This window comes from Babylonia areolata, chromosome 2, assembly GCF_041734735.1.
Source record: "Babylonia areolata isolate BAREFJ2019XMU chromosome 2, ASM4173473v1, whole genome shotgun sequence".
Lineage (NCBI taxonomy): Eukaryota > Metazoa > Mollusca > Gastropoda > Neogastropoda > Buccinidae > Babylonia > Babylonia areolata.
In genome coordinates this window covers 25,815,233-25,840,232 of record NC_134877.1, presented here as the reverse complement: position 1 = coordinate 25,840,232, position 25,000 = coordinate 25,815,233, and the positions used below count along the sequence as shown (strand labels likewise).

The window sequence follows — 25,000 nt, the reverse complement described above, 5'->3', positions numbered from 1 at the left end:
GAGACAGACAGAGACAGAGAGAGACAGAGAGAAACGGAGAACGAGAGCGTGTACGACGGCATGATTGATTCATGTTCTACGTACTTGAGAGAGAGACAGAGAGAGAGGGGGGGGGGAGAGAGAGACAGACAGACAGAGACAGACAGACAGAGACAGAGAGACGTGGAACGAGACAGCGTGTACAACGGCGTGCATGAATGCATATCCTAAAGTACTTGTCCTGTGTGCATCACATCACTACTAGCGGACCAGACACACTAACTCATTGACAGTAACACTTTATAGAGACTGACACAGACCTCCATCTCTGCCCAGCTTTATTCACTGATCCACGACCATCACAAACGTCAACAACGCCACGGACCGTTCAGGTCAGGTCAGGTCAGTTACGCAAGGAGGCGTCACTACGTTCCGGGCGGACAAATCCATATACGCTACGCCACATCTGCTACTGAGGCAGACACCTGACCAGCAGCGCGACCCAGCGCGCTTAGTCAGGCCTCGTGGGAAAGTAAACTAAATTAAAATAAGATGCACTAATAAATAAAATATAAATAGATAAGTCATCAAATTCTCGAATCAATAAATTGAAACAATAAATGAAAAACAGATATTAAAAACAAAATGAAATAAATAAATAGATAAATCAAGATAGAATATAGAAAAAAAATATGATCGGACCACATCAAGAGAAAAACCTGACCTTCAGAGCGATAGCCAATTGTATTAAAAGTCAACTGTGTCTGACTATTGTATGACCATCAGAACAGCAGTGAAGGCGACTGCTGTGCTGAGTATCTGGGTTGGAATTCGATTATAGTGTGTAGTGTCTTCTTGCCCAAGTTACATCCCAACTCTCACGGCCAAGACGGCTTCAGAACAATCCGTGCTGGGGCGGTTTCCCAAAGGGCCAACTAGACCCCAAGGCTGCAGCACTATGAGCCAGTGCAACTTTGCCTCGTAAAGTTCGAGCGTCATAGTACTTCTTTCTTCTTCTTCTTCTTCTTCTTCTGCGTTCGTGGGCTGCAACTCGCACGTTCACTCGTATGCACACGAGTGGGCTTTTACGTGTATGACCATTTTTACCCCGCCATGTAGGCAGCCATACTCCGTTTTCAGGGGTGTGCATGCTGGGTATTTTCTTGTTTCCATAACCCACCGAACGCTGACATGGATTACAGGATCTTTAACGTGCGTATTTGATCTTCTGCTTGCATATACACACGAAGGGGGTTCAGGCACTAGCAGGTCTGCACATATGTTGACCTGGGAGATCGTAAAAATCTCCACCCTTTACCCACCAGGCGCCATCACCGTGATTCGAACCCGGGACCCTCAGATTGACAGTCCAACGCTTTAACCACTCGGCTATTGCGCCCGTCATAGTACTTCAAAGCTGTAAATGAATTCCCTTTGCGGGGGAGAAACCATTGATCATACAGTTCTCACTCTGCTGTTGGCCTTGATGTAAGTTTATGTTATTCTGTGATATAAGCCGAGCGTTGGGCCCTGAAGATAAGTTATTAACCCCTAGGCTGCTGAACCAAATGAAATCAGCGTGGCATGGATCTGAAGTGCCAGAACTTGTGGACTTTTGAGTGGTGTCGTTTTGTTTTGCTGAACAACCAAAATAACAGCAAAAGAAATCAAGTGGAAGGAGTCTAAGTAAGGAATGATGACTTATCCTGACCCTTAACCCCAGTCTTAGGCAACACCCCCTTCCGACCAGCGTATTCGCCAGCCACCCCCGAAAACGGAGTATGGCTGCCTTCATGGCGGGGGTAAAATCAGTTATACACATAAAAGCCCACTCGTGTTCATGCGAGTGAACGTGGGAGTTGCAGCCCACGAATAAAGAAGTATTCGCCAGGTCAAAGGTTTGACCTGAACTCTGTGCAAATATATATATATATATATAGACAGAGATACACACACACACACACACACACACACACACACACACACACACATACATACACTTTTTTGTCACAACCGATTTCTCTGTGTGAAATTCGGGCTGCTCTCCACACAGAGAGCGCGTCGCTACAATGAGAGCGTCAACCCCTTTTTTTCTGCCTGTAGTTTTATTGTTTTCCAATCGAAGTGAATTTTTCTACGGAATTTTGCCAAGGACAACCCTTTTGTTGCTGTGGGTTCTTTTACGTGCACCAAGTGCATGCTGCACAGGGGACCTCGGTTTATCATCTCATGCGAATGACTAGCGTCCAGAGCACCACTCAAGGTCTAATGGAGGGGGTAGGGGTGAGAAAATACTGGCGACTATTAGATTCGATATATACATAAAATTATATATCATTAAATCACAGCAGTCGTGGATTGCGCGTACAAGAGAGAGCTGTTTTCGAGCAGCCACTTTAGAGGACAGTTATGACAGCACAATACAAACAAACAAACAAACATGAAACACTTTTCTTCTTTTGTTTCTTTATTTTCATTTACTTTTTTTGATCATATATTTCGCCATGTTTTTATTTATTCAGTTTCTGGACAGTCTGATGGGTTGGGAATGGGGGTGTGGTGGGTGGAGGGTGGGGGTGTGGGTGGGAGTGGAGGTAGGGATGGAGGGTGGATGGGGGGAGGGTGAATCCACAGAACGAGGTTCAAAGCTCGCTCTCTCTCTCTCTCTCTTTCTCTCAGTCAGTGAGTCAGTCATGAAGCCGAAAGAAGGCCATCTTTGCCTTGGTGGTGGCTGATGAGATCTTGTTCCATAACGTCTGTCGTAGCTCCGCCCTCCGGACCCCTGATTGGCTCCCACAACAATCTGTTGACACACACACACACACACACACACACACACACACACACACGTCTCTGTGCAGTTGGTTAAAGACTTCTTTTTTTTATATATACCATTTCTTTTTGGAGGGGGGGGGGAGATACGGGGTCAGGAGGGGAGCGGGGAGGGGAGGGGGAGAAGGGGAACACACACACACACACACACACACACACACACACACGTCTCTGTGCAGTTAGTCTTCTTTTTTTTTTAAGACAATTTTTCTAGGGGATATGGGGGGGGGGGGGGGGGGGTTGGGGGGGGAGGGGAAAGGGGGTCGAGATGAAGTGTGCAGCTGATTAAAGACCTCTTTTTTTTCTTTTCTTTTTTTCTAGACTATTTCTTTGGGGGTGCGGGGGGGGGGGATCGTGGGGGGGGGGGGAGAAGGGGTAAGGGGATGGAGGGTTGGTTGGAGTTATAACGAAATTTTGGCTGCTTTTTCTTCTTCTTCTTTAAAAGAAAATAAAAATCGTACCAAATTAACTTTTCTGAAGACCACTGTTTCGGGAATGGAGGGGGTAGGTGAATGAAAGGGGTGCCGGAGGGGGAGGGGTGTGGGGGCTGGGGGGTAGGGGGGGGGGTGAGAGCGGGTGGTGGAAAGGGAAGGTGGAGGTGGGGATGCAAGCCAGTAATTCTGGGTGCTTATTATTTAAGAATTGCATCTAATTACTATGATCCAACGCGCCCCTCTGCACAAGAGCCGAACAAGTCGTGTCACAGCTGTTGGGCTGCATTGGCTTGATGTCAGTAAATAACGTGGCTTCGTGGGAACATGCGTGGCTGTCCCTGTGTGTGTGTTCCTCTTTCAAGACACCCACACGCAAAACAACAACCAAAGTTTTGCTTTGGATGGATGCTGTATTCAGTAGTTTGTTCCGAATTTAGAGTTAATTATCATTCAGTGCCACATGTACGTCTATACAACACTGGTGGGTTTTTTGTTTTTGTTTTTGTTTTTTTGTTAGTTGGGTTTTTTTTGTTGGTTTTTTTTGTTTTGTTTTTTGTTTTTGCGTGAATGTCGGAACCAGAATGTTACAGGCAGGAAATATAATTGTTACTTTGGGCTTGGTAATGATAGCAATAATAATGCTGACTATTACATAGCCCAAATCTTGCACTGAAACAACTATAAGAAAGTAGTTTTTTATATATATATATATATATAATCACACGAGTGAACGGACTGACAAGTATACGAACAAAAGGACCGCTTATTCGGTGGGCAAACCTGACGATCGAACGTAGCTGTTCACTGGTGTTGAAAAGGTGATAATCATAAGGTCTGGGGTCTGAATTTAAAGAAGATGAAAGAAGACCTTTGGACGGAGATAAACTGGAGGCTCAGTCTACGAAACAGAAGTCAGACAGAAAAAATGAACGGTGGGAATAAGAAATCGGGTGGGTTAAAAACTGAGGGAGCCACACTTCGCTTTGTTCCCCCAAACCTCCCCCGTTTTTTCCCGTCATAGTGTCAACAGGGCCGCTTCACTGACATACTCATAAAAATATTGGTGCATGGATTTGTCCGAACGCAGTGACATCTTCTTGAGAAACTGAAACTGTAACTGATATAATGTACTCTTATTCGTTTCGCATTCGTACTCACGCTGGTTTCGCAAACATAGCTGAGATCACGTTCACGTTTTCTGATTGCAGCTTGTTTCAACTGCTTTTTTATTTATTTATTTATTCATTTTATTTTCATTATTATTATTATTACTTTAAAAAAAATTATGCTTATAGTTGACTTCATGAAGTTTTTGCGCTTTATACTTATTATTATTAGTAGTAGTAGTAGTTCTTTTTTTTATGTATCTATCCTTTTCCCCCCCCCCCCCCCTTTTTTTTTTTTTTTCTCAAGGCCTGACTAAGCGCGTTGGGTTACGCTGCTGGTCAGGCATCTGCTTGGCAGATGTGGTGTAACGTATATGGATTTGTCCGAACGCAGTGACGCCTCCTTGAGCTACTGAAACTGAAACTGAAACTCAACTGCTAAAACAGAACCAGGCCGTTGTTCTAAGGACCATGATTATAACGCAACATATGGATGAGCATTAGCAACAAGAAAATCGAAAACTGAATCAGCCTCATGGACTCTTACGATGTTTGTGAATACGAATCAGTACCAAAATCTACCACAAAGCGTGTAGAAATGCTGGACGCACGCTCATATGCAGTTCACATTTGGAATGCACATGCACATGTCACAAGAGAGAGAGAAAGAACAAGAACAAGAACAAAAACTTTAATCTCCAGGCCTCCGGCCCCTAGAAAGAGGTCAAAAGTACACAATATGGTGATCACGCAGCGACAACAAAATGTAAAATACATACTAATTTAAACCTGTAGAACAAAAGTGCTTCTTGTGCATAGTAAATTAATTCTAACTTTCATCATTGTTGTCACATAATTCCTGTCGTATCTTCAGGGCATTAAATATATAAGTTTACGAATACTGTAAACAGAACCATTCTTCAGCAAAGAGAGAGAGAGAGAGAGAGAGAGAGAGAAATCTGTTGAGAGAGAGACAGACAGACAGACAGAGACAGAGAGAGAAATCTGTTTCGGACTTGTTTGACTGGTGTGACGTGGCACAGCTATCTCACGTGTACAATATTGTATAAGTGCAGCATCTATGTTGACTGGCAAACACACACACACATGCATGAGCTCTCTCCCTCTCTCCACTTTATGTACTGGGTTTCAGGGTGGAGATTTTTCCATGATCGGTTGGAGGGGTGAACATTTTCCTCTTGTGGTTTTAAGGGAGATTTTCCCCTGGCGTTTAAAGGGTGGAGATTTTTTTTCTTGTGTTTAAAGGGTGGAGACTTTTCCCCGGTGTTTAAAGGGTGGAAATTTTCTCCTGGTGTTTAAAGGGGGGAGATTTTTCACTGGTGTTTAAAGGAGATTTTCCCTGGTGTTTAAAGGGTGTTTAAAGGGTGGAGATTTTCCCCTGGTGTTTAAAGGGCGGGGATTTTTCTCTTGTGGTTTAAGGGTGGAGATTTTCCCTGGTGTTTAATGGGTGGAGGTTTCCCCTGGTGTTTAAAAGGTGAAGATTTTGCCTGGAGTTTTAAGGGTGGAGATTTTCCTCTTGTGGTTTTAGGGTGGAGATTTTTTCCATGTGTTTAAAAAGATGGAAAATTTCCTCTGGCGGTTTAAGGATGGTGATACTTCCCGGGTGTTTAAAGGGTGGAGGTTTTCTCTTTTGGGTTAAGGTTGGAGATTTTCTCTTGGTGTTAAAAAGGTGGAGATATTCTCCTGATGTTTAAAGGGTGGAAATTTCCTCTGGTGGATTAAGGGAGGTGATTTTTCCCTGGTGTTTAAAGGGTGGAGATTTTCATCTGGTGTGCTAAGGATGCGGATTTTCCTCTGGTGTTTTCAGAGTGGAAAACTTTCCTTGTCTTTTACGGGTGGATACTTATCCTGGCGTCTTAAGGGAAGAGATCTTCCCGTGGCAGATTAAGAATGGAGATTTTTTCCCCTGGTGGGAATTTTTCCCTGACGGAATAAAAGCAAAGATTCCCCCCCCCTCTCCCCCCACCCCACCCCTACGTCAAGATATTATGCACTTTCTTGTGCTCAAATACAATCAGTGAAGTCTCATAAACAATCCACAACATGTCATCGTCTACTGCATTATGGTTTCAGTGCTAAGGAGACCTCAACGTGTCCAACCTGATCCACAGACACTGTACCACGTCTGCAGGGGGAAGGACAGATAGCTGACTATGCATAAAGCAGCTATGCAGTTCTGGTCTTGAGCGTGTCATGGTAGTGCAAACAGTTCTGATCTTGAGTGTGTCATGGTAGTGCAAACAGTTCTGGTCTTGAGTGTGTCATGGTAGTGCAAACAGTTTTGGTCTTGAGCGTGTCATGGTAGTGCAAACAGTTTTGGTCTTGAGTGTGTCATGGTCGTGCAAACAGTTCTGGTCTTGAGTGTGTCATGGTAGTGCAAACAGTTCTGGTCTTGAGCGTGTCATGGTAGTGCAAACAGTTTTGGTCTTGAGTGTGTCATGGTAGTGCAAACAGTTCTGGTCTTGAGTGTGCCATGGTAGTGCAAACAGTTCTGGTCTTGAGTGTATCATGGTAGTGCAAACAGTTTTGGTCAAAACAGTTCTGGTCTTGAGTGTGTCATGGTAGTGCAAACAGTTCTGGTCTTGAGTGTGTCATGGTAGTGCAAACATGTGGTTTTCATTATGTTATCTCCCAGGGCTGGGTGGGGAAAAAAGTACACATTTATCCATTTGCTTCTCTCATTTCTCTGGTAAATTTACATTTCATTTCCTTTCCTTTTGTTTCTGTTTGTTTGTCTGTCTGTCTATCCGTCTCTCTCCATTGCGCGCGCGCGTGTGTGTGTGTGTGTGTGTGTGTGTGTGTGTGTGAAAGAGAGAATGAGAGAGAGAGTGTGTGTGTGAGAGAGAGAGATATATATATAGAGAGAGAGTATATGTGTGTACGCGTATAAGCTCGAAGAGAGAGAGGGTGAGGGAGGAAGAGCGTTTGTATCTATGTGTATCTACAGGAAGAGAAGAATGCGTATGTGTATCTGTGTAAGTAAGACATTGGGACATACAGACTGCAGACAGAGGTAAAAAAAAAAATTGAGAAAAAAATGCGAGTGTGCTGAAGAGAAAAGTCAATACAGAAATTGCCATCTGAACAAAAGGAAATGAATACATAACGAACACTTTATTTTCTCTCCTGTAACAACAATACACGGTGATCTTAAATTCAAACCACAGGTAAACATGACATTCTGTGTTTCAACAACCACCACTGAATGCCGTTACAAAAAAAAAAACACTGGGTTGTCCATCCCTTGGAATAATACACAAAGTTAATGAGACCAAATGTCAGGCTTTGTAATGTAATAAGAATCAGTCATCATCCGTGGAACATAACTTTACATCAGAGGTGTGAATTGGACATGGAAACAGAACTATCTGACATGAAAGTGGAACATCGTTCTGAATCAGTAAGCATGACTAAGGCATAGAAACAGAGCTATTAGTTACAGAAATGGAACATACTTTTTTTTCTTTTTTCTTTTTTTTTTTTAAATGGAGTACAGAAACAGAATTATCAGCCACAGGTTCTGAATCAGTTAGCATGACTAAGGCATAGAAACAGAACTATCAGTTACAGGAATGGAACATACTTTTTTTTTTTTTTTTTTGGTTGTTTTTGTTTTGTTTGTTTGTTTGTTTTAAATGAAATACTGAAAAAGAATTATCAGTCACAGGAGCAATACATAGTCTGGGTACGGACCATAGTTAAGTACTGTGAATGAGGTAAAAAAAACAAACAAACAAAAAACAAAACCAAAACAAACAAACAAAAAAAACAAATACAAAACAAAACAAAAAACGATTGTTCTCTTTCATTCTTATACATACACATTTTTGTGTGTGAATGGGATATACGAAAACAAAACTATCAGTCATAGGAACGGAACATACTTCTATACCAAGAAACGGAACATACTTCTTTTTCCACTGACTTGTTTTCCTACCATGTGAGAGAGATACGCACTCTGCCACAGATGGGATACAGGATCAGTTAAAATATAACGATGACAAACTAGATATTAAAATGTCAAACAAACTATCAAGCATTCTGTTAAAAAATAAATAAATAAAAAATAAAATAAAAAAGAAGAAGAAGTAGAAAAGAAAGCAAAAGAAACAGACAATTTAACTTCTAATGAAGTTAATTAACACAATGGCATAAATAAGACATACAAATATACATATATAAATGAAAATTTTGGAAAGCAGAAGGGCCTACTTACATATCTCTTCAAAAGTGAGAAACCACTCATGGTTTGAAAATAATCTTACTGAGAGTAATATGCAAAGTATCAAGATACAAAGAAAAATCTCTTTCAGAGAAAATGTGTCCCTCTCATTTGTTCATTCACACACCCACATGCACAGAGAATGCAGTTTACTAGGATTCCGTTTTTTAGATGTTACAATTTTATAGGCTTGACATGTGTGTGTGTGTGTGTGTGTGTGTGTGTGTGTGTGTGAGAGAGAGAGAGAGAGAGAGAGTGTTTGGGTTTTTTTGTGTGTATGTGTTGCATGGGTGTGTGTGTGTGTGTGTGTGTGTGTGTGTGTGTGTGTGTGTGTGTGTGTGTGTGTGTTGTTGTTGTTGTTGTTGTTGTTGTTTTGTCTCCATGTGTTAGTGTTTGTGTATCTGTTCGTTCACATGTGTGTGAATGTTTGAAATCATGTCAGCACATCATCTATGTAGCATACCAAAGAAATAAACATTTTAAAAAAGCAAAAATTAAAGGGTCCAATGAGGAGCTGTAAAAAGTCACACAGGTTTCCTGGACCTTCCTACTCCTTCCCTGATCTTAAATGCCGGTTACCGCTTTTGCAGCAAATCACATGTATTTACTGTCTGAATTTATGGTTGATAATCTTTCTTTCTATCCCTGTCAATCTATCCATAATGATTCTCGTCCATTTCAAGAAGCAGAAATGACTCTGATCTCCTACTACACACTGTTCCAGTCACTGTCGTCATCTGGAGCAATGTGGCTGAATGGTCAAGACACTTATCTTCTAATACAGTGACCGTGTGGGCCTGGGTTTGAATCCTGGTCTCGCCCTTCCTCCCAAATTTGACTTGAAAATCAAACAGAGCATCCAGTCACTCGGGTGAGATCGATAAACTGAGGTCTCATGTGCAGTGTGCACTTAGTGCACTGAAAAAGAACCCAAGGCAAACAGAAGCGTTGTCCTCTGGCAGAAGAAATCAACTCCGATAGGTACACAAACACGTATACGCATGCACCCAAGGCCTGGTTACAGCGTTGGGTTATGCTGGTGGTCCGGCATCTGCCTAGCAGATGTGGTGTAGCAAATATGAATTCATCCGAATGCTGGGACTCCGCCTCGAGAAACTGAAAAAGTCGCCAACTGTCCTCTCTCCACCCCAGAGTCTTTCCAGCCAAGCTCCACCCATGGAGGGATGCCATACAGAAACTGCGAATGGAAAGATCTCCGTCTATTATTAGAGAAACTGCTATGCATACGCTTATTGGAAAGATGGACAGCGATACTGGTATGCCACAGCGCGAGGCCTAGCATTTTTTTGCCTTTCGAAGAATGTTGCAGACGAGATTTTATTCCACATTGCTCTCCGCACATATGAGCGAGGGTCATGTGACGTGGTTTCACAAAAGTCTGCAACGGAAAAGAAAAACAGCTGATTTGGCATACTGTCTTAAAAAAAAAAAAAAAAAAAAGAAAATTCTATTGATACAAAGTCATAATCATCATCACAAAAAAAATGTTTCAACACCACAAAAATTCGGACTTTATAACATGTAGTTTTATATCTATTATGACGTGAAAAGTAGGAAAAAATGAAGACAAAATTATTGATTATTAATTCTATATCTTGCTGCTGTTTAAGAAAAAAACAAAAGCAAATATAGATACAAAATATATACAAATAGATAAATAAATAATTAAAGAAGAAGATATATATATATATATATATATATATATATATATATATATATATATATATATATTCACTTGAGTTCATATCTTTAAAACTGAAATATTTACAAGGCAATTTCTAGTGTATCATAAAATAGGGATCAACTTCAAAAGTCTGTGTGGTTTAACTGAAAGGTATCTTGGATTCTGCATTTTCCAAGTCATTATAATAAACACACATCTAATATATATATATATATAAACCTATACCTATTTTTGGTAAGCTATTATTAGGGAAATTAGTCGCCAGTGATTTGTGCTATGTCAATCAATACCAGTTTCAGGTTCTCAAGGAGGCGTCACTGCATTCAGACAAATCCATATACGCTACACCACATCAGCTACGCAACTGCCTGACCAGCTGCATAACCAAACACACTTAATCAGGCCTTCAGTGCATGCATATATATATTTGTATGTCTATCTGGGTACAGAATTTTGCCAGGGGACAGCACTCTCATCGCCATAGGTTCTTTTTCAGTGTGCCACATGCGTGCTGCACACGAGACCTCGGTTTATCATCTCATCCGAACAGCTAGAAGCTCAGTTCGATTATCCAGTCAAACTTGGGTGAAAGGGCTACCAGAACGGGATTGGAACCCAGGCACGTGCAGACTCTGTACTGGCAGATGAATGTCTTAACCATTCTGCCACTTTCCTCTTTATCACAATAGCAGTAACTCTCAACTTCCAAGTTTTCTCAGGGGGCAGTGGAAGGAGGCAGTGTGTGTGTGTGTGGGTGTGTGTGACTGTGACCTGGCTGTGTACATGTGGACAATGATCACCGTTTCTGTACATGCCCTGTCGGTCTTTACTATGCTCAAGGGGAATAACTCCACGAGTTGTCCCCTCACCAGCCATAAGTTCTGACTACTGGCATCTAAACCTGTTAATTTTCACTTGTGTGTTTGTGTGTGTGCATGTTTTTTTGTTGTTGTTTTTTTGTGAGTGACAGTGTGTCGTACTTCAAATGATTGAAAACTTAAGAATGTATGTATAACTTTTATTGTGAACGCCATGATCTTCATGTCTGGAGGTGTGAGCACCAACCCATGTTATTATTATTATCATTAATGTTATTACTATTATTATCATTGTTATTATTATCATCATCATTACTATTATTAAAACTATTGTTATTGTTATTATCATTATCAGAACACCATATTCTTACCCTTGTTACTATCATGATTACCATTATCATCATCATTTCTAATAACATTAATACTGTCACAAATACACACATGATCATGCACACACACTTTGCATACTATATTTTTTATCATTGTTACTAGCATAATTATCATTATTATTATTATTTCTATTATCATCATTATCATTTATACTAGCACACATACACACACGATCACACACAAACACACTTCATTCCCGACACATGAGAGACAGTACGCCATCTGCTGATCTGAACAGAAGAACTCCCCTAGCAGGTGAAGCAAATAAGCCTGCACCAAGGAATCACCCAATGATTTAAATCATGACTGATAACAGAGTTATCAAAAACAAACATTGACATCATGAGAAACACACACACACACACACACACACACACACACACACACACACACATATACTCTTCTCTCTATCTTTCTTACACAGAATTTAAGAAGAAAGAAAAAAACAAAAAAACAACGGCCACAACAAAAAGCATGTCTTCAAAACAGCACTATTGCATGTCAGCTCACTTTAAAGCTTTTAATTAATTAAAGATAATTTCATACAGTACATTTACAAGAATTCGGGGGTGGGGGGTGGGGGGGGGGGGGTGGGAACCAACTGACATTCACCTCCAAACTTATGGAATGAAAAAAGATTGAACAATCGGAATATGTTAACAACAACAACAACAATAACAACACGATCAGATTGAACAATCAAAATATGTTTACAAAAAAAAAAAAAAAAAAAAGAACAATCATATGTCAACAACAAAAACAAAAGAAAAGAAAGAAACCACTCTCTGACGAATAAATACCACTCACTTCGGACAACATATAAAATCAATGTTTTTGTTGTTCGAAAGACAAAAGAAACACAATTTCAAAACACTAACAGAGGCAACTCCATCAATTGTTATCAATGTACTTGTCTTCTGCTAAACTTGTCAACAAAAACAGCTATGCTGACCAGAAATGGTGAGAGCGGCTTCACAGAAATTAAACTTCACTTTTCTTAAACCTCTGCTTCCATAATATACTGGTGCTTTCTCTTACATAAACCACGTCTGTGTAGCTCAAGTCTTTTGTCCCATGGTACACAAAGTCTGATTTGCAGTAGCGATTTCTATGTGAAGGGGTGGATCTCATAAGTATGTAATAATCTCATACAATCTGGATTTGTGTGTGTGTGTGTGCGCGCGCGAGCGTGTGCATGAGTGCATGCATGCATGCGTGTGTGTGTGTGCGTATCACTATGTGTGTGTGTGAGGAGTGTGTGCATATGTGTGTGTGTGTGTGTGTGTGTGTGTGTGTGCACATTTGAAATGTGCTAACAGGTATGCATGCATGTTTCTATAAATGAGACTGACAGGATGATGCCACCCCCCCCCCCTCTCCCCTTCCCAACCTCTCCGCCCCCCCCCCCCCCCCCCTCCCCCAAGCCCCCACACCCACCCCGCGCCCCCCACGCCCTCCCGCTCTCAATTTTCATTTTTGCTTGGCTTTATCTGCAAAGCGTTTACACAGGCCATGAACTGAAGGCGACATAGCCGAATCGATCAGGCATTGAATCTCTGATCCAGTGTCCACCAGTGATCAAGGTTCGAGGCCCCGTTTCAGCATGACGTTGTGTCCTTGGGAAAGGCACCTTATATCAGTTTACCTCACTCCACCCAGGTGTGAACGGGCAGCTGACTGTGGATGGGGAAGTTGAAAGCAGTGGAAGGAGAGAAGACCCAGACACGGTGGAAATGATTTCACTGCCCCTGATGGCTGAAAAACGCCGTGGGTCTTTTAACCTTTTTTTTTTTTTTTTTTTTGATGAATGAATGATATGGATACTTGCATAGCGCCTATCCTCGGTCGGAGACCAAGCTCTAAGCGCTTTGCAAACACGGGGTCATTTGCACAACAGGCTGCCTACCTGGGTAGAGCTGACTGACAGCTGCCATTGGGCGCTCGTCATTCATTTCCTGTGTCATTCAATCAGATTTCAAGCACGCACATATACACACTCAGAGGACATATAATGATTTTTACGTGTATGACCATTTTGTTTATTTAACCCCCACCCCCACCCCCCTTTTACCACGCCCCATGTAGGCAGCCATACTCTGTTTTCGGGGTGTGCATGCTGGGTATGTTCTTGTTTCCATAATCCACCAAACACTGACATGGCTTACAGGAACTTTAAGGTGTGTATTTGATCTTCTGTGTGCGTATTAACACAAAGGGGGTTCAGGCACAAGCAGGTCTGCACATATGTTGACCTGGGAGATCAGAAAAATCTCCACCCTTTACCCACCAGGAGCCATTACCAAGATTTGAACCTGGGACCCTGACATTGAAAGTCCAACGCTTTAACCACTCAGCTACTGTGCCCATATATATATATATATATATATATATATATATATATATATATATATATGTATATAGAAGGTTCCTCCTTCTTTGGTTCAGTTTGCTGGGTAATTCCAAAGAAGACACTGGTTGTTCTTTTGTTTCTGGTAACTCTTGAATGTGGCTGATGAGATTTTATTCCACAAAGCTTTCCGCACACACGAACGGGGGTCTCGTGATGACGATTCACAAAAGTCTGCAACCGAAAAGAAAGCGTGTAAATTTTGGTATTTTGTTCTGCTTTCCTTATAAATTTTCCTTTCAATAAAGATGAAACTTTTTTCTTTCATTTTTTTTTTTAACTGTTGCGTTTCTGTCTTTGTTGCTTAACTGATTTTTTTATAGTTTCATTTTGGCTGATTGGTAAAAAGTATACTTTGCTTCTGGTAAGTCTTGAGTACTGTGGGCATTTCCAACATGCATGCATGTTTGTGTGCATATGTGTGTGTGTATACATATGCACATGCATGTTCATGTTTGTGTGTATGTGTGTGTGTGTATATATACATATGCACATGCATGTTCATGTTTGTGTGTATGTGTGTGTATGTATGCACATGCATGTGCATGTTTGTGTGTACGTGCAATATCAAGGTTGTTCTATCAAACTGCACTTGCATTTTTTCCAATAATGATGAAGCTGATATGTAATTACAACAGAATTAATTACCTAGAGAACAATAACCTTAATTTCAGTTGAAGTCTTTTCTTAGTTTCTCTGTTTCAAAATATTTATGTTTGTTTGCATGCCCATTTCTTGCTGCCTTTTCCCCCCAAAAAGGATTTGTTTATCTGATAACAAAAACTGCTTCCTCCATCAAAATCTGAATTAACTAACTTTGCATGAAAAAACCATACTGGATGATAAGCCTTCTTATTACTTGAAATTAAAAAAAAAAAAAAAAAGTTTTTGTCCCAAAGTGAGGAAAATCCACCCACAATGACCATGCACTGTGCCCTTTGATAAAGAAACAACATAAAAAAAGGATAAACAAACAAATCAAACCAACGTTTGTTTCTGCCTACAAGTCGTTAGTTTTGGGAAATGATATCGATACTGAAGCCAACTCTGACAAAGGCGATCAAAAACACAGGCAAAGAGACAGAGAAAGGACATGATTTATCAATCACTGAAGTAAACAGGGACACTGTCTTCCAAACCTCAGAAATGATTTATCAATCACTGAAGTAAACAGGGACATTGTCTTCCAAACCTCAGAAATGATTTATCAATCACTGAAGTAAACAGGGACACTGTCTTCCAAACCTCAGAAATGATTTATCAATCACTGAAGTAAACAGGAGGACTGTCTTCCAAACCTCAGAAATGATTTATCAATAACTGAAATAAACAGGGACATTGTCTTCCAAACCTCAGAAATGATTTATCAATCACTGAAGTAAACAGGGACACTGTCTTCCAAACCTCAGAAATGATTTATCAATCACTGAAGTAAACAGGGACATTGTCTTCCAAACCTCAGAAATGATTTATCAATCACTGAAGTAAACAGGGACATTGTCTTCCAAACCTCAGAAATGATTTATCAATCACTGAAGTAAACAGGAGCACTGTCTTCCAAACCTCAGAAATGATTTATCAATCACTGAAGTAAACAGGGACATTGTCTTCCAAACCTCAGAAATGATTTATCAATCACTGAAGTAAACAGGAGCACTGTCTTCCAAACCTCAGAAATGATTTATCAATCACTGAAATAAACAGGGACATTGTCTTCCAAACCTCAGAAATGATTTATCAATCACTGAAGTAAACAGGGCCATTGTCTTCCAAACCTCAATGAAACAAAGCCACAGACAGCTAATAATATTGGACATTTTTCCCCCTTCCACACACACCAAAGACTTTTTTTTTCTCCAACAAAACCACAGATAACTGATAACAATAGTGTAATGTTCTAGTTTCCTTTGGCAAATATCAAAGGCTATGTTTCAAAACAAAGCAACAAACAATGGTAATAATAAAGGACTTTTTTTTCCCTTTCACAACTATCAAAGGCTGTGTTTCAAAACAAAGCAACAAACAACGGTAATAATACTAATAATAAAGGACTTCTTTTCTCGCAAATGCTAAAGTTATTTTCTTCTTCTAAAACAAAGCCACAAACAGCTATAATAATATGTAACATTCTTTTTTCTTACTCAAATGTAAAATGTTTTTATTTTATTTTATTTATTTTTTTTTTTTTAACAAGCAATGAAACAAGTGTAACGATATGGGATTTTTTCCAATATGTTAAACGCTTTTTTTTTTTTTTTTTGCTTTTTTTTTTGGACAAAGCCACAAACACCAGTAATAATATGGGATTTTTTTCTTCTGCAAATATCAAAGGCTTTTGTAAATAATTTTTTTTTAACAAAGCCATAAACAATTCTAATAAACTAGGTCTTCCCCTTTTTTTTTTTTTTTTGCAAATGTCACAGACATTTTTTCTTCCAGTGAACAGAAAAAAAATAGGAAAGGTCAAGCACAAGAGGCCATGTGATTTTTTTGTTGTTGTTAAGCTGGTGATCTGTGCACATGTGTTCATACACACACATCCATATTTCACAGCAATACTGAACAAACAACAACAACAAAGAATCTTCACAGCACACGTCAACTTCACAAACAGAAATGATAACGTGAAACTGAGAAAAGAAGTGTGAGACAGAGACAGACAGAGACAGAGACGGACAGAAACTGAGGAAGACAGAGAAAGAGAGGTAGAGAAAGACAAACATTGTCATGGTGACAGAGACAGAGAGGGAATGACAAAGATACCCCCACAACTAACATGTCTATCATTCAAATGTATGAATGTATTTTTATGTATGTATAGTTCAGTTCAGTTCAGTTACTCAGGGAGGCGTCACTGCGTTCCAACAAGTGCATATAAACACGCTACACCACATCTGCCAAGCAGATGCCTGACCAGCAGCGTAACCCAATGCACTTAGTCAGGCCTTGAGGAGAAAAAAAATATTATGTTTAACATTTTATGATTGTAAATGCACAAGTTCCCTGTCTGGTGTGAGTATCAATCTGCCTTATCATTACTATCATTATTATTATTATTACCATTATTATTATTTTTATTATTACTACTACTACTACTATTATCATTATTATATTCATTGTTATTAAATATGCTTCTCAGGAAATGGATCCAAAATCTTCTCATCTTCTTCAAGGATTTATGCTCGAGACAAGAGAAAAGGCACAGCCAAACAGAAAAAACTGTTACACAACCATCGTCATCATCATCATTATCATGGTTATCTGCTGAAGCCAACAACAAAAAAGTCCTACATTTCCAAGACTTTTCCAGCCCTGGAACATTTTCATCGACTGAGTTATTTCTGTCTTCATTTTCTTTTCATTGATTTGCTTATTTACTGGTGTGTGTGTGTGTGTGTGTGTGTGTGTGTGTGTGTGTGTGTTGTTGTTTTTAATCTATTCATTTACCTATTCACTGGAAGATTTTACAACCCTTTTCTCCATGAGAAAAAGAAAGCTGACCAACAACAAGCAGACGGGTGGATTTTGCAGAAAGATGCGATGACAGAGTCAGACAGACAGCTACGTGTGGAGACAGGAAATGAGGTGACACCCACACAGTTACAGACTGTGGTAACGAGAATTAAAGAAAGAATTATACCCCACGATAACAACAACAACAGAAGGGCAGAAAGCGACAGCTGTAGAAAGAACACCACCATGACAACAGAACGGATGAGAACGACAGTCGTAGAAAGAAGCCATGATGACAATAGAAGGGCTGACAACGATATTCATAGAAAACCCCCCCGTGATAACAAGAACAGAAGGGCTGAAAACGACAGTCGTAGAAAGACAGTGTGGACCACAATGAGAGAGAGAGAGAGAGAAGGACACACAGACAGAGATAATCAGCACTTTTTTTTTTTTCTTTTAGCAAATAATTTTCCTCAACACAACACCATATTCACTGGAGTAGCCTCCCCAGTGCTGACCATGTGGAAAAAGGAGGAAGGAAGCGACACTAACCACAAAGCACACAGTCCTGACATTACACAACCGGTAAAAAGACAACAACCTCCGCCACCTCATATCACACTGAAGCAAAGCCACAATCAGTTATAAGGAAAGGAAAAGACAATAATGTTTTGACAACAGTATCACATCAATCCAACTGCCACACTCCACGTTTCCGAAAGAATTTACAAACACGCAGTTCTGCCCTGGACAGCATCTTCATTCACACAAAGGATGTAGCATTTGATCCACCACTGATGTGAGTCAATAATGACGCCGGTCCAGTCAAAGTCACAAATTTGATCCACCACTGATGTGAGTCAATAATGACGCCGGTCAAGTCAAAGTCACAAATTTGATCCACCACTGATGTGAGTCAATAATGACGCCGGTCAAGTCAAAGTCACAAATTTGATCCACCACTGATGTGAGTCAATAATGACGCCAGTCAAGTCAAAGTCACAAATTTGATCCACCACTGATGTGAGTCAATAATGACGCCAGTCAAGTCAAAGTCACAAATTTGATCCACCACTGATGTGAATCAATAATGACGCAGATCCAGCCAAAGTCACAAATTTGATCCACCACTGATGTGAGTCAATAATGACGCAGATCCAGCCAAAGTCACAAATTTGATCCACCACTGACGTGAGTCAATAATGACACCGGTCAAGTCAAAGTCACAAATTTGATCCACCACTGACGTGAGTCAATAATGACGCAGATCCAGTCAAAGTCACAAATTTGATCCACCACTGATGTGAGTCAATAATGACGCAGATCCAGTCAAAGTCACAAATTTGATCCACCACTGATGTGAGTCTATAATGACGCCGGTCAAGGCAAAGTCACAAATTTGATCCACCACTGATGTGAGTCAATAATGACGCAGATCCAGTCAAAGTCACAAATTTGATCCACCACTGATGTGAGTCTATAATGACGCCGGTCAAGTCAAAGTCACAAATCTGATCCACCACTGATGTGAGTCAATAATGACACAGATCCAGTCAAAGTCACAAAGTTGATCCACCACTGATGTGAGTCAATAATGACACAGATCCAGTCAAAGTCACAAATTTGATCCACCACTGATGTGAGTCAATAATGACGCCAATCAAGTCAAAGTCACAAATTTGATCCACCACTGACGTTAGTCAATAATGACACCGGTCAAGTCAAAGTCACAAATTTGATCCACCACTGATGTGAGTCAATAATGGTACAGATCCAGTCAAAGTCACAAATTCCATCCACCACTGATGCGAGTCAATAATGACACAGATCCAGCCAAAGTCACAAATTTGATCCACCACTGATGCGAGTCATTAATGACGCAGATCCTGTCAAAGTCACAAATTTGATCCACCACTGATGCGAGTCAATAATGACGCAGATCCAGCCAAAGTCACAAATTCGATCCACCACTGGTGCGAATCAACACTGACGCAGATCCGGTCTAAGTGAGAAACGACGACGGAGACACAAGGTCAAGGTGAAAGGCAGCGTGTGCGCTGTTGCTAGAGGACCCTATGGCGCCGTCGCTTCTCTTCTGTGTTAGCCGCTGCGATTCGCCACCATAAACTTTTGCGTATTTCCGTCCTAGACAGTGCTGACACGACCTGACAGAACTCTGCAACAAGAAGCAACACTTTAAGGCCCTGACGACTCACCGCGCCCACCTCCCCCACAGGTTCTGACCTAAGTTTTCTGGAAATGTCTGGATTGCGTGTGGATCACATTGAAGTTGCATGACTGAGCTGGTTGTTTCGCACCATGGTGAATGTTTGCAAGCCACTGCTGCCTGTGTTAACTTCCCTGAAACTATTGAATCTGAAACTAGTTTCCTGACTAACAGTTCTCAGAGTTCGTGTGATTCATGCTAAACACAAACAAAATATTGAAAATGTTGTGTATATTCAGGTAAGAAGATATATGCTTCATTCACAGTATGGACTTTGAGAGACAGAAATTTGTGAAAACCAATTTTTTCAAATCCTTGAAAAGATTATCTTTATGCTTAATCAAACATTAGCAAAACAAAATAGAGCGTTTAAGTGCACTAAAACTGATAATGCACCCTGCGAGACTAATGCTACCACTGACTGCATGTGAACTATCCTGAAATGCAGAAGGCAGAAGCCACTGAACAAAGAAAGTCTTCAAACAAAACGGACATCATTTCTGAAACATTCTAGAACAGTAAACACATAAGTATGCATTGTATCACTCTTTTGTCAAAACAGATTTCTCTTGTCTGCAATTCGGGTAGCTCTCCTCAGGGAGAACACGTCACTATAACAAGAGCGCCACCCCTTTTTTATTCCTTTAATAGTTTGTTCATAAATGGCTTAGCTAGCTTGTATATGTTTCAATTCATTAAATGGTTGTGCACCATCATCCGGTTCTGCTGGTTCTGCACCATCTTTCCTTTCTGATCTAGTAAAGATTTATGGTCCTCCCTGTATATGTGTGTGTGTGTGTGTGTGTGTGTGTGGAGGGGGTTGGGGGTGAGGGGGTGAGGATGGGGGTGCTGGGGTGAGGTGGAAGAGGTGTGTGCGCCATAAGTGATGTTACATTGTTCAAAAAAAAAAAAAAATTTTTTTTAGCACGTTTGTAACTTAACTCTTTTCTTTATATATTTTATCATAGTTCTGTCTTATCAATACTTAATGTATTAGTAAATACACTTAGAGCGTCAGGGTAAGTGCTGCATAAATGCACATTATCATTATTGTTATCACTGTTATTATTATTATCACTATTATTATTATTATCGTTGTTGTTGTTATTGTTATTATTATTATTGTTGTTGTTATTGTTATTATTGTTATTGTTTTTATTATTATTATTATTATTGTCACAGAATCTAAAGATTCTTTCTAAAAGATTTTTTTATTATTAAGATTATCTATTTTATAAATTTTCTTTCTAGAATCCGTATCATTTCCCATTGCATTGCCTACTGGTACTACCACACTTCAGTCCTAAGCTGGACTGTTCACTGCATCAAATTTCTTCGCCTGTTCCTTTACAAATCTTAAGTTCAGTGTATCTGAGAAGCAACAGTGGTCTAAGCTGTCTTAACAAAGCAGAGTGCCAAGACACACTTACCTAAGGACAAGAAATGAATGTCACAGACTTACAAGACAAGAGCGGTCTAAGCTGTCTTAACAAAGCAGAGTGCCAAGACACACTTACCTAAGGACATTAATGAATGTCAAACGGTTATGAGACAAAAGCGATCTAAGCTGTCTTAACAAAGCAGAATGCTAAGACACACTTACCTAAGGACAGAAATGAATGTCAAACGGTTACGAGACAAGAGTGATCTAAGCTGTCTTAACAAAGCAGAGTGCCAAGACACACTTACCTAAGGACAAGAAATGAATGTCACAGACTTACAAGACAAGAGTGATCTAAGCTGTCTTAACAAAGCAGAGTGCCAAGACACACTTACCTAAGGACATTAATGAATGTCAAACGGTTATGAGACAAAAGCGGTCTAAGCTGTCTCAACAAAGCAGAGTGCTAAGACACACTTACCTAAGGACAGAAATGAATGTCAAACGGTTACGAAACAAGAGTGGTCTAAGCTGTCTTAACAAAGCAGAGTGCTAAGAAACACTTACCTAAGGACAGAAATGAATGTCACAGACTTATGAAACAAGAGTGGTCTAAGCTGTCTTAACAAAGCAGAGTGTCAAGACACACTTACCTAAGGACAGAAATGAATGTCACAGACTTACGAAACAAGAGTGGTCTAAGCTGTCTTAACAAAGCAGAGTGTCAAGACACACTTACCTAAGGACAGAAATGAATGTCAAACGGTTATGAGACAAGAGTGGTCTAAGCTATCTTAACAAAGCAGAGTGCCAAGACACTCTTACCTAAGGACAGAACTTAATGTCACAGAATTACAAAAGAAGAGCAGTCTAAGCTGTCTTAACAAAACAAGAGTGCCAAGACACACTAACCTAAGGACAAAACTGAATGTCACAGGGTTACGAGACAAGAGCAGTCTAAACAAGAGTGTTGGGACACACTTACCTAAAGGACAGACAGAACTGAATGTCAGGGCAAGTAACCCTGTTAGTTCACATCAACTTGTAGGCCCAAGTGAGCTGTTTCTGTTTGTGTTCGTATGTTGCCTTAGTGATGCGAGACCAGCAAGTCTGTCTGAGGTCGCCCCGTGTGCAGTGTGAGTGTTGCTGGCAGTGATCTGAAACACACGCACACAGAACGCAGGGGTCAGCGTGTGTGTGTGTGTGTGTGTGTGTATGTGTTGGGTGTGTGTGTGGGGCGGAGAGGGGGCTGGGGGGTTGCGGGGGGTTGGGTTGTGGGGGGGGGGGGGAGAGGGGGGAGGTGGAGCGTGTGCATGCATGCGTGCGTGCGTGTGTATGTGTGTGTGTGAGGGAGGGGAGGTGGAGTGTGTGTGTGTGAGTGTGCTTGTGTGTGTGTGAGTGTGCTTGTGTGTGTGTGTGTGAGTGTGCTTGTGTGTCTGTGCGTGTCTGTGAGTGTGCTTGTGTGTGTGTGTGTGTGAGTGTGCTTGTGTGTGTGTGTGTGCTTGTGTGTGTGTGAGTGTGCTTGTGTGTGTGTGCGCACGCCCGAGTGTGTGTGTATTGTGTTGGGTATGTGTGTGTGTGCTTGTGTGGGTGTGTGGTGTTGGTGTGTGTGTGTGTGCTTGTGTGTGTGTGTGTTTATGTGTGTGTGTGTGCGCATGTGCGAGTGTGTGTGTATTGTGTTGGGTATGTGTGTGTGCTTGTGTGGGTGTGTGGTGCTGGTGTGTGTGTGGAGGGGTGAGGTGGAGCGTGTGTGTGTGTGCGTGCGTGCGTGTGTGTGTGTATGTGTGTGAGTCTGCTTGTGTGTGTGTGTGGGTGGGTGGGTGGGTGGGTGGGTGGAGTGTTGTGTGTGTGTGTGTGTGTGCATGCGCAAAAACGCACTTGCGTGTGCAAGTGTGTGTGTATGTGGAAGCTCGTGTCTCTGTGTGTGCGCATGTACAACTGCCCGTATGTGCCTGCACACACACACACACACACACACACACACACACACACACACACACGTGTGTGTAGTATGAGCATGGATGTACGCAAATATGCATACATGCCCATGTGCACATGTATACACTTATGCAAAAGTATGTACACACACATGCATGCAGTCTTTGGGCGACTGTTTGTGTGAATGCATGTCCACGTACGTACGAGATTTCTTGTCAGAGCAGTTGTCCCGTGTCTAAAACTGGCTGCTCTCCCCTGGGAAAAACACGCCACCGAGGTTCAGAGCCAAACTTTCTTTTTTCTTTCTTTCAGCACATGTCTGTCACATTGGATTTTCGCCTTTAGTATCTCCCAGCTCTGTGTTCTAACTGGTGAAGCAGACCTTGACCTATCTTTTGTCTCATCAAAGAGACAAGCATCCAGACCATGATATGATGATATGGATACCTACATGCCACCTATCCTTGTCGGAGACAATCTCTAAACAAGGAGGCATTTACACAACAGGCTGCCTATCTGGGTGGAGCTGACTGACGGCTGCCACTGGGCGCTCATCATTCGTTTCCTGTGTCATTAAATCAGGTTTCAGTCACGCACACATACACACTCATACAGACATGTAACATTTTATGTGTATGACTATTTTGTTTATTTACCCCACCACCCCCACACCCCACTCCCATGTAGGCAGCCACACACTGTTTTCGGGGGTGTGCAGGCTGGGTGTGTTCTTGCTTCCATAACCAACCTAACACAAACATGGATTTTATAGGATCTTTAACGTGCGTATTTGATCTTCTGCTTGTGTATCCACACAAAGGGGGTTCAGGCACAGACACGTCTGCACATAATGTTGACCTGAGAGATCGGAAAAAATCTCCACCCTTTACCCATCAAGGCGCCCTTACCAAGATTCGAACTCGGTGACCCTCAGAATGAAAGCCCGACGCTTTAACCACTCGGCCATTGCGCCCGTCAGCTGGAAAACTTATTCTTCTTCTTCGTTCATGGGCTGCAACTCCCACATTACTCGTACATACGCACATGAGTGGGCTTTTACGTGTATGACCGTTTTTTTAACCCCGCCGTGTAGGCAGCCATACAGCCAGGAAACGACCCTATGGGATGCGACAGGTCAGCACGTACCTGCGTACCTCCAGTCCCTACAAGTCTAGCATGGGTCTACCGGGCCTGCGGCGGGGAATTCCGTGCAGCTGTCGGAAGCGGGAGGAGGCCTTGGTGATAGTGGAGGACATGCACGCTCTAACAAGGGACCGCTTGGTCTGCGAGTGACCAGTGCTAAAATCTGGAACACACACACACACACACACACACACACAACACACACACAGCAAGTGACTGTGGGCCAGTGGCTGGTGACTGCTGTAATGGGGTGGTCCTGAGGTGGTGACCAGTCAACTGCTGTGTTGTATTGTATTGTATTGTGTTGTGTTGTAATGTACTAAGTTGTGAGTGTACTGTACTGTACTATGTTGTGTTGTACTGTACTATGTTGCACTGTACTGTTATACTGTACTGTACTATCTTGTGTTGCATGGTACTATGTTGTACTGTACTGTACTGTACTATGTTGTGTTGTAATGGCGTGCTGCTGTGCACAAAGGCGCCAAGTTGTGCGAGGCCAACAGGACTGCTGCAGCTGTTGAGAAGAGGCAGGCCAGAAAGTCACGGGCAAACAAGCTCCCTGACAATGGTATGCCTGTCTTTGTCTGCCCCAACTGTCAGCGAACATTTCGTGCGCAGATTGGACTATTCAGCCATCTGCGCATTCACAGATAGATTCATGAGCATCCTCCCCCCCACCCCATCACCACCCTCCCCCCATCCCCCAGCTGGATGACAACGATGGTCATCATCGATCTCGATGGACACACACCATGTTGTGTTGTACTGTACTATCTTGTGTTGTACTTTACTGTACTGTGTTGTGTTGTACAGTACTATGTTGTGTTGTACTGTACTGTACTATGTTGTGTTGTACTATGTTGTGTTGTACTGTACTGTACTATGTTGTGTTGTACTGTACTGTACTATGTTGTGATGTGTTGACTGTACTATATTGT

General features: G+C 41.4%; 1 protein-coding gene across 7 annotated transcripts in view; it reads right to left on the bottom strand.

Annotated features, from left to right (window-relative positions):
* The window catches only part of LOC143299566 (uncharacterized), a 142,855-nt gene that overhangs the window by 8,823 nt on the left and 109,032 nt on the right, over positions 1-25,000 (bottom strand). Inside the window, exons 8-9 of one of the 7 annotated variants that reach the window (XM_076612933.1) lie at positions 24,071-24,222; positions 2,768-2,782 (exon numbers count right to left, since the gene is read on the bottom strand). The exons of 3 other annotated variants lie outside the window; for them this stretch is intronic. In XM_076612933.1, coding sequence (XP_076469048.1) covers positions 24,080-24,222 — 143 coding nt within the window. In that variant the 3' untranslated portion in view covers positions 2,768-2,782; positions 24,071-24,079. Of the gene's footprint in view, positions 1-2,767; positions 2,783-7,484; positions 9,994-13,902; positions 14,089-24,062; positions 24,223-25,000 lie in introns of those variants that run through there. 3 more of the 7 variants (XM_076612918.1, XM_076612951.1, XM_076612926.1) reach the window with 3 other exon arrangements.